The 15,477-nt window shown below is 43.6% G+C and overlaps 1 protein-coding gene across 8 annotated transcripts in view; it reads left to right on the forward strand.

The window, feature by feature from the left end:
* TCF7L2 (transcription factor 7 like 2) overlaps positions 1-15,477 on the forward strand; it is a gene marked incomplete at its 3' end in the record, with an annotated part of 169,592 nt that overhangs the window by 60,528 nt on the left and 93,587 nt on the right. For 7 of the 8 annotated variants that reach the window (XM_079535277.1, XM_079535278.1, XM_079535279.1 and 4 more), the window contains exon 4: positions 460-561. The exons of the other annotated variant lie outside the window; for it this stretch is intronic. In XM_079535277.1, coding sequence (XP_079391403.1) covers positions 460-561 — 102 coding nt within the window. The remainder of the gene's footprint in view (positions 1-459; positions 562-15,477) is intronic. 8 annotated transcript variants of the gene reach the window in all.

Here is a 15,477-nt window from a genome sequence, read left to right on the forward strand (position 1 = left end):
GACATGCTGCATTTATTGAAAGAGGGCCAACAGATACGATCCTTTAAATACCGAGATCATATTCTTAACTACTGATAGGTGTTTTCTGTCTCCTGAGACTGATAATCTACCTTCCCCTTCCTTGTACCACCTTCTTTTTGTGATTATGATATTTTGCCTCTGGGTGGATTTTCTAGGTTTGCTATGATTAATAAAATTATTGTAGTATTGTCTCTGCAGTCTGCCATATTTTCTTATTCCTGAACTGTGATTTGGTGGGATGGGACTGTTAGATGTTTTTTTTTATTTCCACAAACATGCAAAGTTGTCTTAATTTTTGTTTCAGCTCCTTGCATACGTTTTAATTTATATCTTTTTGCCCATGTTACCTAAGATTTGCTTTTTTTATTTTTTATTTTTTTTTTTGCCTTTCTTTTCTGAACTCATTTTTCTTTTCCCATTTTTGTTTCCTCCATCCAGTATCTGCAGATGAAATGGCCACTGCTTGATGTTCAGGCAGGGAGCCTTCAGAGTAGACAAGCCCTCAAGGATGCTAGGTCTCCATCTCCAGCACACATTGTTGTAAGTAAACACGGAAGATGTTCTTTATTTGTTTTCTATTTTTTTCTTAAAGGCATTTGACCTCAATCGCATTGATTGTCATCACTTTTCTTTTGCACAAACAGAAAGATAAATACTTGCAAAGAAACAGAAACTCTAAGAAGCCCATGGTAAAAGGAGGGAATATATATTTTATTGCTGGGCCGCTTGTTAAATTATCATTTATGCTGCTTAGCTCTGTGCTTATTAGGAGAGCATAGAGTTGAAAATGCTTTAAGATTACATACCGCAGAATGATTTAGTGGCAATGAATTGTGATCCAGTTGGTTTACGCATGATTATGTTGAACTGAAATTAATGGAGAGATACTTTTGGAAAGCAAAAAAAAAAAAAGAACAAAAATGCTTCCTTGTTCTACAGTCTTTTATCTTATTAACTTCTTGGTTAAATTTTCTTGCATCTGTTTGAAAGACAGTGTTGAATTTGAAATATTCAATACAAATTTGCATGAGAAAAGTATTGGAATTTCATTTTTTTTTCTGAAACAACATCCACACAGATTCAAAAAGAATCTCTTTATGTGGTTCTGTGTCAGAGGGGCATTATGCATTTCCTGTCCTCACCTCTGGCCAGATTCAGCACAATCTATCGTTAAGGAGCCGTTTAGCTCTGAGGGCCTATCTGGAGAATATAACTTTGGAAAAATGGCATGTAGTGGTTTAGAATATTTCTTCTGTGATTCTTTATTGTTAAATTTTGTGTTTTTTAAAAACTTTTATGATGAACGGATGACAAGATTGATCCCAAGAGACAATACTTGTTCTTTCTCTTCTGTTATGAAGTCTAAAGTGGATGTAGTTGATAGACTAGACATGTATATGGCTTGTTAGATATTTTAAATCGTAGTAAAAGTTTTTGTTGTTTCACTATTGTTTCTAACTTGAGAAGTGTCAGCCCTTTGCTATGAGTGCCTGAAGTTTGTTTGTTTGTTTTTAATTAAAAGTTCCATATCTTCTAGAGTTCATAGCTTCTAAAATAGACTGCAGAATGGACTGCCCAGTGTGGCAAAGTGATGAATACAGTCCAATACTTGCTTAGTTGAAACACTGGTTGCTTCCGTTTTTTAGAATGACTTTGTTTTTCCTTTTTGCGCGCTTGGGCTGTTATTGAAGGAAGAGGTGGGAGAAGAGATGTTTGGCTGCTTATTCAGAAAGGGGCAGCCATCAAAACCTGTCATCGTCTTCTCCCTGATAAGAAATGCACCAAAATAACTTCTTTCTTTTAGTGTTTTTCTAAATGCTGTGCCCAAGAACCGACTCCCCCTGGGCTCTGGGTCTGGGTTCACAGCTTAGGCTTGCTGGTAGTATGGTCTTGCAGGAAGATTTGTGAGGTAGTGGGAAGTTTTCCCAGCTGTTGGCAGCCTAAGGGCAGGCTGAGTTTGGGTGGCAGAACTGGACATCACCTGCACATTAGAGCGCCTGCTGTCCCTCCAGCTTGACTTTGAAAATCAAAGCAGCTTGCGGTGCAGGTCCTGGTAAGGCTCCCTGCTCACAGCATCACTACTGCCAGCCCCCTTAGCCCCTCCACTGGGAATGGGCAATATGAAGATGAGTTGAACACACGTATGCACTAAAAACAGCGCTGTCAGTATAAAAATCAAGATCATTTTGGAAAATAAAGAAAAAACCTGTTTCCAGGAAGGCTGAGGTTGATCTGCCGTGTATTTTGACCATTTATGGGGTTCTTATGGGTCTTTTTAAAAGCAGTTTCACTCTGCTATTCAATAAAAAGCATATTTACCATAGCAACCACTTAAGCTGTGAGGAACATATACTACCTCCGAGATGGAGGCCACCTTCCAAAAGAGCCACAGCTGGCATTTGTAATGTGATCTTTTGTGCTACTTACAATGATGGAGGAAAGAGGAGGAGGCGGAAGAGCAGGACGGGGGAGCAGTGGGTTTTGAGGTGTGGGGAGTGCAGATTCTGCAAGGTTTCATTATTATTTCTAAGAGAAAGCTGTTTTGCCTTGTTCTGTTAAAATAAATAAGTAAAGGCAGCTTCTTTTTTTCCACACTTTTTCCTGGCATCCACCCCAGGTCAGATGCATTCTGTGGAGTAAAACTGTGTTGTTGTTTTCTCTTTTTTTTTTGGTTAAAAAAAAGTGAGAATGGGCTGGGTAGTGGCATTCAGGGAAGCAGCAGTGATGGAGAGCAGATGAAGCAGCAGTGGATGCCAGTTATCCAGGGATGTGTAAGATTTCTCTGGTCCCCACTCATCACTGCCACATGTAGCACCTGGGGGGGGAGTTTGGCTGCTCTTGTACTGGGCTCTGTACCTCCATACCTCCTTCTGCCTATCTGAGAATGCTTGCATGGAACAATAAGCGGTACTTCATGGACAAGCTTGTATTTCTGCATGGCTATAGGGACAGAAATGGGCTCTCCGCCTACGCTGCTACATCTTGTCTGCCCGCCAAGCTTATCCATGCCAGTTTTATTTCCTGAGTTCAGTTGTGCTGCCCCGAACATCTACAGGAAAATGCTAACACCTGCAAATCATTTCTTATCTTTAGCATATCTCTGAAATCAGTATGAAGGCTAATCTTTATAGCTGCATTACAAAGAGAGGGAAGGAAAGCGTGTGGGTTTTTTCTTTCTTTCTTTTTTCTTTTTCATTTTCCTCTTTTTTATTTTTTTTATTTTTTTTTTAAATTTTATTTAACATTCTTGCTTTTCAGTGCTTGGCTCTGATTAACACGGGCTCTTTGTCAGGGCCTCAGCCTTTACGCCCAGCTTCGATGAAACTCCCTTTGGCTTCAGTGTGAGTTTTTAGCTTAATGACTCAGGTCTGCAGAACGTGGCCGTCTATAATGTCTTAAGTAAAGTCTATACTATTTGTCAGCCCTGCTCCTTTCAGATTTGTTTAAGAACATTAAGAATACAAAAATGGAAGCAAAAGACCAGCATGAATAATTTGGCTGGATTGCCCCAGTGCTGAGGGCTGGGTTAATACTGCTTTTCATGGTGCTTGAGAGAGTCTCCAAGGCCCATAATGAGAAACAGAATATTAAACTGAAATTATGTTCAGCATGTCTTGAGGAAGGTACAGCATGAGGCTCCATTTAAGACCAATACATTTATTTGCATTTAGGAGCTTCACTCATCTTGTAAGATTCTTGCATCTTGCTTTGGCACAGTCATGCTGTTTATCTGTGTCCAAAGGTGAAAGAAAACTGGGGAAAAAATTGTTTTAATAGTACACTATTAAGCTTACTAGGTCAAAATTTTGAATTCAGCCTGTGGATAGTACAATGATAAGGCTGTGACTTTGAAAGGATTTTATGGCTATTTTCTTCCCCTTTTTTCCCCCTGACCTCTGATTTTGTTGGAAAAATAAGTTTTTGGGTGTAAAATAGGCCTCAGTTGGGAGTTCCTCTAGACAAGTAGGCTAGTTGCCCTGAAATCCCTTGTTCAATGTGGACTTAACCTGCTCTTCTCACCTGAGACAGCGTGGTGATAGGGGTGCAGGCTGGGTGTCCCAGCACTGAGATTCTCACCTGAAAACTCTGGGTTACGGTGCAGATAGGCAAGCAAAAATGAGGTGTAACCATATTAGCATCTCTAAAATCTGCCTTCTACAGAATGCAAGATCCTTCAGAACCGTTTTTATCTGTGTATGTTTTTCTCTTTACGGTTGTAGGAGCGCATGTTGTTATTCCCTGTTCTTTGCAAAGTAAATATTCTGACTAAGCTGTACCCTGGTTTGGGCAGAAGGATGGGTGAAGGCTGCTCCCTGGGTTCTGCTTCCTGCTGTCTTGGCTACACAAAGACTTGCTTTTAGCTTTCTTTGTAGCAGGCAAAAACAGTCTGAACCCAAAATGGTGGTGGTTTGGTGCAGTATGTTTCTTACAAATCAGTTAAAGGTTTAAAAAATTCCTGCATTTTCTTCTGCAGGGAGGCCTTTTGAAGTAAATGTAAATGTTACCTTGGGGGAGGACTTCTTGTACTGTTTGGCCTGGGTTTTCTAATATATAATGAACACAGCCATGAAGTAGACTGAATCCCCAAGAACAAAGAATCACTGTGTAGTAGTATATCTATTTTTTTTCTTCCTTTTTTTTGCTTAAGGAGGTGAAAATGTGTTTTCAAAACATAATATGACAAGCAAAACTTAAGGCAAAACCATCTCAAAAATGTACTCTCTGTTCTCAACATCTTCGACACATGTGGAGAGCGTGTCTGTGGCTGCTGGGCATTTTGAGGGGATCAGGAGTTGTTTCCCAGAGCATTTACAGTCAGAGCAGCCGAGTCTGCTCTCCTTTCCTCCTAATTTTTTTCAATCTCATATGTTTTGCACTTATGTGTTTAGGGAAAAAAGGAGAAGTACCTATGAAATCATGAGGTTTATCTAGATTTTAGAATTCACCTACTGTCCCATCAAACGCTTCAGGGCAGAAGTGGGGTGCATCCAAACACGTTTGCAGTCCTCTATGTGTAGAGCCAAGATGTGTAATCTTGCGACTCCCACTCATGGTGCCCAGAGAGGGCTTTTTAAAGCTCTTGCTTTGTTTGTCTTTAGTATTTTGTCTTTAATATTTTGTTGTAGAGAGTCTGTTCTTCCTTTGCAGTAATCTCTTGAGATGTTTTCAGATAGGCCACGCGTGCCCGTGATGGGACATCTTCCTCTGCAGAGATCTGCAGAGCAATCCCCTGAGCACACAGCTTGTGTTGAGAGCTGCAGGAATGTGGAGGTGTCAGGGTAGGAGTAGTGTGTGTTTCATGTCAGTGCTCTGTGTCAAGAGGGTGTTTGCATTGTAGTGGCAGCCTAGCAGCCCCTGATGGCAGGTTGGTCACGCCTTAGTGCTTGGACCCAATACACAGGTCCTGCAGACTCACACTGCAGAAACACTCAGGCAGGCTTAATTGGAAAGCTTCTTTAGTGACTCTGCTTTTTAAATGCTCTATACTTTATTTGGCTAATTGCTCTGGCAGTTGCAAAGTAAACAAGATGTTTCATTAATGTATGCCCAAAAGTGTGCAAACATCTTGCTCCGGATTTTCAGAGCTGCATGGAATTCAGCCATAGAACAAATTAAACTTGCTGAGAATTTTGTGGGTAAATCTTTCACTGCTACAGCAGTGCTTTCTTTTTTTTTTTCTTTTTTTTGGGGGGGAAGGGTTGTGTTTTAAAATGTGCTCAAACCCGAGTCTTTGGGGCTAAGTATAGAATTCATCTACCAGCAGCCTGATATAATTATTTTGGACAGGTTCCTATAAAGCACACATTATATTCAGTACCCACTAAATATGAATGGGAAATCTAGTGCTTGGTTTGAGTAGAGCAGAGAAGAAATGTCATTGAGTAATTTGATAAATTTGCAGAGGAATTCAGACTTTTGGGGACTGTTTATGGCATTGCCTTTACTCTGTGTCATAATGTCCATTTTCTACTAGTGGTGTTTGGATACTGAAGCAACCTCTCTGTTTTAATGCTGAGACTGGAAATGTGCAGATTTGTACCTCTTACTGTGAAGAGAGCAGGGATTTAGTGCTTCTGCAAATATCAGTCAGTGCTGAAGTACCTTTAGAAGACACCTTGGGGCTGGATCTGCATCTGGGACAAATTGTCACACTTACTTGTAGTCAAGAGCTCTGTGAGCAGCTCTGGAAACTCTGAATGTTGAGATATTTCAGCTGTGAATAAATGCTGTAAAACATATCGTACTGCCAACCCCAATTGTTCTAGGATCATGAGTCAGGTCTCAAAGGATCATGAGGATTGGTGGATGTTTTTTTTGTATGTGTTTTCTTCTTCTTTATTATTATTTTCTTTTTTTTGTATGTGTTTGTTTGTTTTCTGTTTCTTAAATAATACATTTTGTATTCTCTTTATTTGTTCTCTGGTTCCTGAGCCTGCAGGGTATACTCCCCTCACATTCTCAAACTTTTCTCCGCAGCAGTTCAGGGGCTTGTTGTGTGCTGTAAGTGCAGGCTGAGGTTCTTCCCTAAACACTTGGCTTATGGGCTACCATGCTTTATAGAAAAATAGCAAGTAGTGCTGGACTGGCTGTAAAATCCTAGGAGCTGGCAACTCTCAGCATTGCTCTTAGAGAAGGCAGCCGGGTATGTGTGTTGGCATGTGCTGCCGAGCGTCCGTTTCTTGTGGGTTATGTGGCTGGGCTTGGAGAACCTGGTGTGGAGTGTTTGCAGGGCTTTGGCTGATGGGTGGAGATATGTGAACACTTGTTCGTCAGAAGGCTTAAGTAAAATGTAGTGTCTTCAGTTTGGCTGGAAGTGCGTCCGTTGCAGGCTACAATCTTGCATCTCCTGCTTGTAAAGTATCTGGCGTTCCCTGAACGTGATGCAAATATGAGCTCCTAAATTCTGTATCCATTTCTGGCTGGATAGTTTGCAGTGCGGCAGAATTGCAGAGAGCCACATTTTGAGGTAGAAGCTCTACATTTGGAAGGCCCTAGGAGAGAGTTTTAGCTCAGAGTAGCCTAGGCTGTCACCTGAAATGGATTCAGCCACATGGTGATGTGCATACTGCCAGAGCATGTGTGCTAGATTAACCTGTATAGACTTGCGTGGGTCTAAAATGAGGCACCCAGTGTTCCACAGTGGGGCTGCTGTACTGATGGGAGACAGGGAAGAACAGTGGGCTGAACCCAGGGTCTGTGTGAGGGTCACATCATGCTGGTTGTGCTGATTGCATCGATGAGGATGTGTGCTGAGGCTGGTGGGGCTCTGGGCCCCACAGAGCCCATGCATAACTGGATTATGGATGGGAACTGAGGAAAGCAGGGACTAAAGAACGTAAATAATGGGTTGGGAGCCGGAGTCCCTGCTGACTGGAGCAGAGCAACAATCTCATCATGAGCAGGAGGCCTAACGGGTGCCATCATTTTTGCCTGAATTGCCTCATTCCCAATGTAGCTTTGGGCCAGTGGGAAAGCCCAAATACTGGATAGAAGTAGCTGTCTCCAAAAAGCTATTGCTCATTATCTCTCCATGCTGCCACTCTCATTCAGCAGTAAGAGACCCTTTGTGCTGTTTAGCTTAATCCGCTTTGGAAACGGATTAAGCTAAACCACACAAAGAAACTCTTAGTTCTGAATGAGAGTGTCCACACCGAGAGATAATTCGAAATAGTTGTTCTGCATTTTTTTAATTCACACTCAAGCCCTTGAACAAAAACTTCACCATGCAGACAAACCCACTTGAGCAGAAACCTCCTATTTTCTGTCTAAACAAGATCTGTGTGCTGTGTCCAGGTGCTGTAATAAAGAAAACAGCCCATACTTCTCATTAAAAAGAGAGGAAGGAAGCTGGCATTGCTGGGCTTGGGACTATTTGTTTGCCAAGTTGCTCAAACCCAGTGTTGTTTCTCTTTTCAGTGGGATGGAAGGGTTGGGATTGGATTATGCATCAGACATTTCACTTGATAGACTGTGCACAGCTGTGCTCTCTCCTGCAGAAGGATTCAGAGCTGTAGTAAAGAGAAGGAAGGCTGCATTCTCTGTCCTGTGCAGAGCTACTAGGTGGTGTCAGATCCATCTTGGAGAGCCTCTGGAGAGTTACAGATGTTGCACATAACTAGAAATGATACCCTCATAAAATAACCTAATCTCTCACCTAAACAGTGTTAGTGCCTAATTTCACAAAGCTAAACTATACATTTTTGTCTATCAGATTTTGCTTTTGAAACCAGAGCTGACTGGAGCCAGTGGTCTGGTTCCAGGGGAGCTTGCATTGAAACTGTTCTTGTACCTGACAGACTGGTGAGCAAAACCAGCCAGCAGATCATGAGCAAAATCCCCCAAGCTAAGGAAGCAGTGCTCACACATCCATTTTACTAGAGCAGTTATAAGGACATGAAGTAACTTTCCTGAGGTCATTTGAGACACTGATGACTTCTGTATCTGCGTTTTTATAAACATGCAAAAAAAAACACCCACCAAAACCTCACCGAAACCAAAACAATCCCAAATGTGACAGAAAAAAACCAACCACCCACCCACCCAAACAAACAAACAAACAAAAACACCGCAAAACCCAAAACAAAGAAATCCTGAGCTAGTTTTTCAAATTTAGACCTAAAATCAAATGTATCAGATCTTGGAGGACAGTTTCTTTTGGTGCTCTCTGTGTACGAGGAAGACCCTGCATGCCCATGAATGCTTGTGTCAGATGCACCTTATTTTTTCTCTCTCAGAATTAGGAAGTCTGGAGGAGCTGAACCAGCCCTTCCTGTACACCAGCACGCAGTAGCTCTGCAGTCAGGCTCCCTTGTGTAGGAAAGATATATAGATGATGTGTAATATTCTGGTGTGGAAGCCTGAACATGCATGGTTTGAACAGATGTGTACGTGCATATGAGAAGCAGGGCACCTTCTGACTTGCCTCTGGTATGGAATTAAGAAACAACCAAATCCTAACCATCTACCTTGCTCTTGGTGCACATTAAGAACTTGATCGTGTCCCTGGGTCTTGCTGTACTGACTGGCAGGAAGAGGTTGGTCTGCATTAGTTTCCTAGGAGAGCTGAGTGGCTCTCTGACATGCATTTTTCCTGTTGGCAAGATTCAAAGACTTCTCAACTACTATTACTGTGGAAACTAGCTTCCCCTTCCCCTTCCTTTTTACTTCTTAGGCGTTGATTCAAGAAATCATAACATGTCCATCCATGTTCAGGACAACATTTAAGGGTTTGCTCAAAGTATTTTCTTGTATAGTGATGCTTTTCTGAGTTAGAGCAGTGGAACCAAGCATTTGTATGTAGTAAAACCCTCTTCCTGAGAGGTGACCATGGATTCAACCAGTCCTTGCCTATGAAGTACTGAAAAAAGGTGGGGGTGAGGGACAGAATAGCATGTCCTGAACTCTTCTTTTTTGGAACTTGTCCTTGTGATGTATTTCTTCCCAGGGCTGAGGCTGCATGTCGTGAGTACGAAGGAGGGTTCTGGTCTCTTGTTACTCACATGCCCATTGGAAAATGCACAAAAGCTCTGTGGTCTCCAGACTTGATTGAGATGGTAGTGTTTGTGAGCAGGGAAGCAAAATGACAGAAGCTTGCTCTGTTGGCTGTCTGCTGAGCATAATGATGTCAGCTATGTGTACTATGAGGCTATGACTGCTCTGTAATATGGAAATGGTGTCAGGTCAGGGAGGAAAGCAGAGTGAAAACCTCAAGACTTTCTTAGTTTACATATGCTGCTGTGAACACTTTTCATGCCAAGCAGATGCATGGAAGCAGTACCATTAGAAAACCCCAAATGGCTGTGTTGCACAGAGCTTTCCCTGGCAGCAGAACTTCTGTTGCTGCATGTTGGGCATGTCTATGTGGTTAAGAAAAATGAAGTAAGCAAGAATTTGAATTGCTAAAACTGCGTTGTCTCCCCATGCTTTTGAAGCATGCTGAACTGTTTGGAAGGAAGTTGTTCACTGGACATGAAGTAACCTGCTCCTCATTAAGGACTCTGATGACCAGGACAGGTTACTCCAGGATAAGCTTTGGTTTGGATCTGAGACTTGCCAGTTGCTCCACAGTTGCTGCCTGAGGGGTGATTGTGAGGCAGCAGATCCCACTTGACAACTGAAGGTGAAGTTATTCGCATTTGTTCCAGAGCAGAGCGTGTGCCTGGGCAGTTCCTGCTCCAGAACTGCTGGGAGCTCTGGGTAAAGCTCACCCTGCAGGAACTTGTTCTGTTTGTCATGTGCAGAGCAAGTCCAGGGAGTGATCGCTCACTTAATACACGGACTGTTAGACCACATACTGCGTAGGTGGGCCTTGGGACACCTCAGATTGCAGCACTGAGGCATCTGTGGGACAAGTAAACAGTGAGAGAATGTCAAGAAGACACCCTGGCACTGATGGGAGAGGAGAACAGCCACACACCTGGCACCCTGTTGGCTTTTCAGCCAACTTGATTACTCCTCACAAGGGTGCTGAGCTGGGCTCATACCTCATGCATTTAAATGTGAGCTACCTGTGGCAGCTGGGTGTCTTACTCTGGGCATGAGTTCTCTCTTCCCAAGTGCTCCTGAACCTATTAGTGATGCCTCCTGTAATAGCAGAATGAGCAAGTAGGAGGACAAGTTGCAAATTTAAAATAGTTCCATTACCGCTTTATCACTACCTGTGTTTAAGAGGATTTAATAAGCAAGCTACTTGCAGAAAGCAGGTGGTTACGCCTGCCCCAGAGAGCTCAGGTCCTGAGCAGAGGCTGTGCAGTTAAGGTGTGATAGTGGGGCACCACATCCTCATGTGCCTTCCCCAGAATGGTAATGTGTTCTGCGTGCCACAAGTATACACAGCTGGAGGTGACATGCAACTCCACAGCTGCACAGCTGCGGCTGCTGGGCTCTCCTACCTTTGGCATGAGGGGTTAATGCTGTAGCTATCATTGCATATTTTGCTGGAGGGGAGTAAAGGCAAAAACATACGGTTGCCCACCTTCAGTGCAGGTGAGCTCTGTGCTTTTTCTCTTGGACATCCGCGAGACACTTAAAAGAGCAAAACAAATTCCTGACATCAAAGAGTTAATAGCAGTGAGCGTGGTACAATAGCTCATTAGGACGTAAACGTGGGCTGCAAACTCAGAAATCTTGATAATTTTTGGTCTATAAGGACACTGAACTTTCAACCCTGGTTCAACAATAATAAACCCCTGTTAAGTAAGGATTCCTTTTATTAAGGGAGGGTGGATGGATGCATTTCAACGGATTTTAAAAGCATTGCTACTTATTTCAGCGTCTGCTGGACAAATGCATCCGGGCATGGGAAGGCATTTCAAGATCTGCACAAAAAGCACTTTGATGTATAACCTCTGTGAGTGCCTTAGCTAAACCTGACCGCAGTTGGAAGCAGCGCTTTATTTATTTATTTGATAGTCCTTTTCTTTTAAACTTGCTTAAAGAGAAACGACCAACATCACAAAACAAACAAAAATAAACCTCTGAGCAATTTAACGAAAATGCAGTTCTGAAACTTTGACCCAAAGTGAAAGGCAGCGGCGTGTGTTTGGCTTTGGAGTGGATGTTTTCATAAACATATCTACCAGTGCTGATTTCTGGAAGCAGAGAGAGACTCAGCTGCTCTCCGGGCTGTGGTTGAGGCTGCCGCTCAGGCTTGCAGCCCCGCCACTGGTGCAGGGCACAGGCACGCCACGCTCCACAGCCTGCAGAGGAACAGCTGCAGCCAGGAGCTAAACACTTGGTAACGGCCTCCTGCACACCTGGGGAGGGGTAAAAGCGTCCTGCAAGCATTCTGGGAGTGGAAGCAAGGCACAAAGTGGCTGCAAGTCACAACTTTATAAGCCGCAATCATGCCTTGAGTTTGCAGGTCTTACCCGGCCTCTGCCGAGAGCCTAAGTGAGACTTGAAGGAGCGTGGTGTGTGTGTTTTACCTCGCCTCTCGGAGAGCAAGAGAGAGACCTCCGTGAAGAGAGTGACAGGGTTTGATATAAACCAGCAGGACTGCATTGCTGCCATTATTCGACAGTAAACCCTTTCACAATGCCATATGCTGTGCATTCCAGCGCAGCAGCGCAGGGTGTGATATAGTTAAAGCACGCTCGGCAAACAGGAAACGCTGGTGACCGCTGTGTGTGCTTTTCATGGAGATAAAGTAGCGAGAGCATAACGAAAAAAAGTGCTGGGAACGGGGGGAGAGCGACAGGGTGAAGGAGAGGGATGTATTTTGGGCCTGACTCCCATCATTATGAAAACGCAGACAGGAAACGCAGCCAGGGAGCAACAGAGCAAACGCTGCTTTGCTCCAAGATGTTTGTTTTACTCCATTACACGTATTTTCTATTTTGCTGCTGGGTACCAGGAGTGGGTGTGTGGTATTTTTTCTTTTTTTTTTTTCTTTTTTTTTTTTTTTTTTTCCTTTTCTTCTTTCTTTTTTGAAGTTCCTGCCACTCTGGGTTGGAATCCAACTCCCTTCCCCTCTACCTTACTCTGGTTAATAACCAAAGGCTATTTTAAGGGACTGCAGTAAAGAAATTGAATCAGTAACACATTTCCTTACCCAGCAAAATACCCACACCAGTATTTAGCATGTGCCATTATTTCCCCAGTGATCCCTCTGAATAAAGGCACTGCGAAGTCTCCTTGGAGTTAGGAAGTGGCTACTGCAGGGCAGCAGGGAAGACAGGGGGATGGGACCCACAGGTCCTCGGGTAGGGAGAGCTCTGAATCATAAACACACCACAGCTTTAATAAAATAAATGAAGTGGAGCCTTTTCAGTTGAGGGCAGACTGTATTGGAGTGAGCCGGGCTTTTGGCGTTCGTAGTGAAAATTGACAGGCTGAGAACTGGGACATAAACAAAAATGTCAGTCCCTGGGAGTCTTGTTCACTGGACAATGTCTCAATTGTTTCCGTGATTTTTCGCAGGCAGCAGGGGATATTGGGAGATTAACTGTTTACCAGCCAGGCGGGCTCTGGAGGTGCTTGCAGAAAGACGCAGCAGCAGAAAATAGCATTTTTGTTTGGAAACGATTAAGCGCGTCAGTGGATGATAAGGAAAGGTCACGCTGTTCTCCGCATACTTGTCTGCTGTTCCAGCTCAGCTTTACATTTCTTACATTTTGTTTAGTTTTTGCTTCGTTCCTGGAAAAATGTCTTTTTTTTTTTTTTCTTTTTTTCTTTTCCCTGCTTTTTATCAGAAGTCAGATTATAAGGCAGACATCGAAGTGGGGAAAATGTGTGTGTGGAAGGGAGCATTACATTTTAATTTTCATTTGTGCTTCTTCACAAAATGGCCAGGAGGCAAAGTTGGGTATTTTAAAGTCATCTAGATTGTTTGGAATAGGCTGAAATACGAGACAGGGAATGCCCTTTATTTTACTAACAATCTTGCTGAAGTCTCAAAATAAAAAACCGTCTTCAAAGAAGGAGGAGGAGAGAAAAGGAGCTCAGTTGTCTCAATCTACTTTTGCTTTATTTATTATAAAAACAAACATTGAAACCTGTTACATACCAGCCTATGTGGGCAAAGCTCAGCTGCGACTGGTAACTCTTTACTCATTGGATCTCGACTGTGTGTTTTGTTGTGGGCAGAAGGGGGAGGAGGGGACAACAGACCAAAGTTGCTTCTTCAGGGCGCAAAAGCTGTTGAGGTTTATTTGCAGGAAGATAAACCTGCTTTAATAAACGTGGCTCTCGCCTCAGCTGAGTGAAGTTGAAACATTTTGCAGGCTGGGAGCCAACTTGCTTGGTGTGCAGCAGCCTGCTATTAAAGGTCTGGGATGTGCTGAGGTGGCTTTAACTTAATTTATGGAATAATAACACATCCCATTTTCATTTCCCTGCATCCTCCGGCTGCTTTGTGTTTGGGTGCATGTTCACAGCCCTACGCTTTCTTCTGCTGTCCAATGCTACGTCCCTTGCCCCTGTCCCCTTGCTTGCAGCCCTTCCTGCTGCAGCCCAACGGGAGATGGAGCAGCAGAGAGAGGTCTGTTCTGCGCCTTCCTGCCAGGCAGGAAATTGCCTCTTCCGTCCGTGCTGCAAACTTGTAGCACAGCAAAACTTGTGCTCAAGGACGGGCTTCTCCCAAAATTTCTAAATGAGAGACGTATTCTCATGTGTGATAATGAAGGGAAAAGGAAGCTGTGCCTCTGAGGATTCTCCCTGTGTTTTGTGTGCTGATGGGAGAGAGGGAAGAGGGTAAAAATAACTGCAGTGCCCACGAGCTCTCTGCAAAAGGCTGGCTGTACAGAGGGAGCAGGGAGGGCGAACCACTGCCCTTTGCAGTCTGGCCAAGACTGGGGATACTAGGCACTGAAAGTGCAAGCCAGAGCCCACGCGGAAAATCTGGCTGTGTGTGTGTTTGGAATTGATAGTTGTTGACATGTTGTAGCACTCGGTTCCCTGGGTAAGTATCCTAAGTAGGGCTGGATCTAATAATTTGTATTTAATCATTTGTGCGGTGAAATGAATTGCTCCTCCAGTTAGTTAGCCATCACTGAAGGGATCACGATTTTTCCTGCAACGTTTGTTACTCGTGCCTGAGGTTCTGTGCCGAGCCTTGGAGGCCATCCACCAGCAGCTCCGTCAGTGCTGGAGCCCTTCTGCGCCGACATGGGGAACATGTGACATGTTTCCGTTCCCTGCATTGAGCAGCAAATGATACTCTTAATGAATAAAAGTTTATTTTCCATGTAGATTCTCCAGCACTTGCATAAATTCACCATCTTGGCAAGTGTCCTTACCGCTGAATTAGTTCACTGGTGTTGTAACAGAAAGTGGTTGGATTTGTTGGTTAGGGAATTTCTCTTATTTGTAACAGAGTACTGTGTAAAGCTAATACAGCTCAGGTTGCCGTTGTCTTGTGCGTTATATAAACAGTAGGAAAGAAATCACCATCGGTATTTTGAGGGTTTTTTTTTTTTTAGCTCTGTTCTGAAATTTCTGTCCCTTTTTAGTCATGCAAGTCAGCTTCACAGACACTAGCATACGAGGGAATCTCTGACTTCCCTCTCTTTCTCGACTCTTCCAAAGGTTAATTCTGTTCCAGATGAAACAAAGCTGTCCATAGAGCCACTGCAGGATATGTTCATGAGATGTCCTCTGTATGACATTGCAGGTGACACAACAAGGGTTTCACAGAGCCTCAGCAGCGGGGCATTCTCTCTGCCTTATCTCCCACCTTCACTCTAGAACGTGCCCAGAGGAGCCCATGGAGCTCAGCTGTGGTGTTTTTGTGTCCCTTTGCCTGGCAGGACTTGAACACAAGCGTGTAAGTTGGGAAAGCAGCAAAGCAAGAAACAGGCTCAGTCCCATTTGTCAGAGCATCTTAAGGCTTGGATCTTGTCTGCAGTGAGGACAGGCTGGGCAGTGTGAGGGTTTGGATGCTTCTTGTTGCTGCGCTTGCAGTGTGCATATTGATCCAGCTCAGGGAGATAGGGCTGTGTGGTGATGTTACAGGTA

Source organism: Tetrao urogallus, assembly GCF_951394365.1.
Source record: "Tetrao urogallus genome assembly, chromosome: 5".
In the NCBI taxonomy this organism is placed as follows: Eukaryota; Metazoa; Chordata; class Aves; order Galliformes; family Phasianidae; genus Tetrao; species Tetrao urogallus.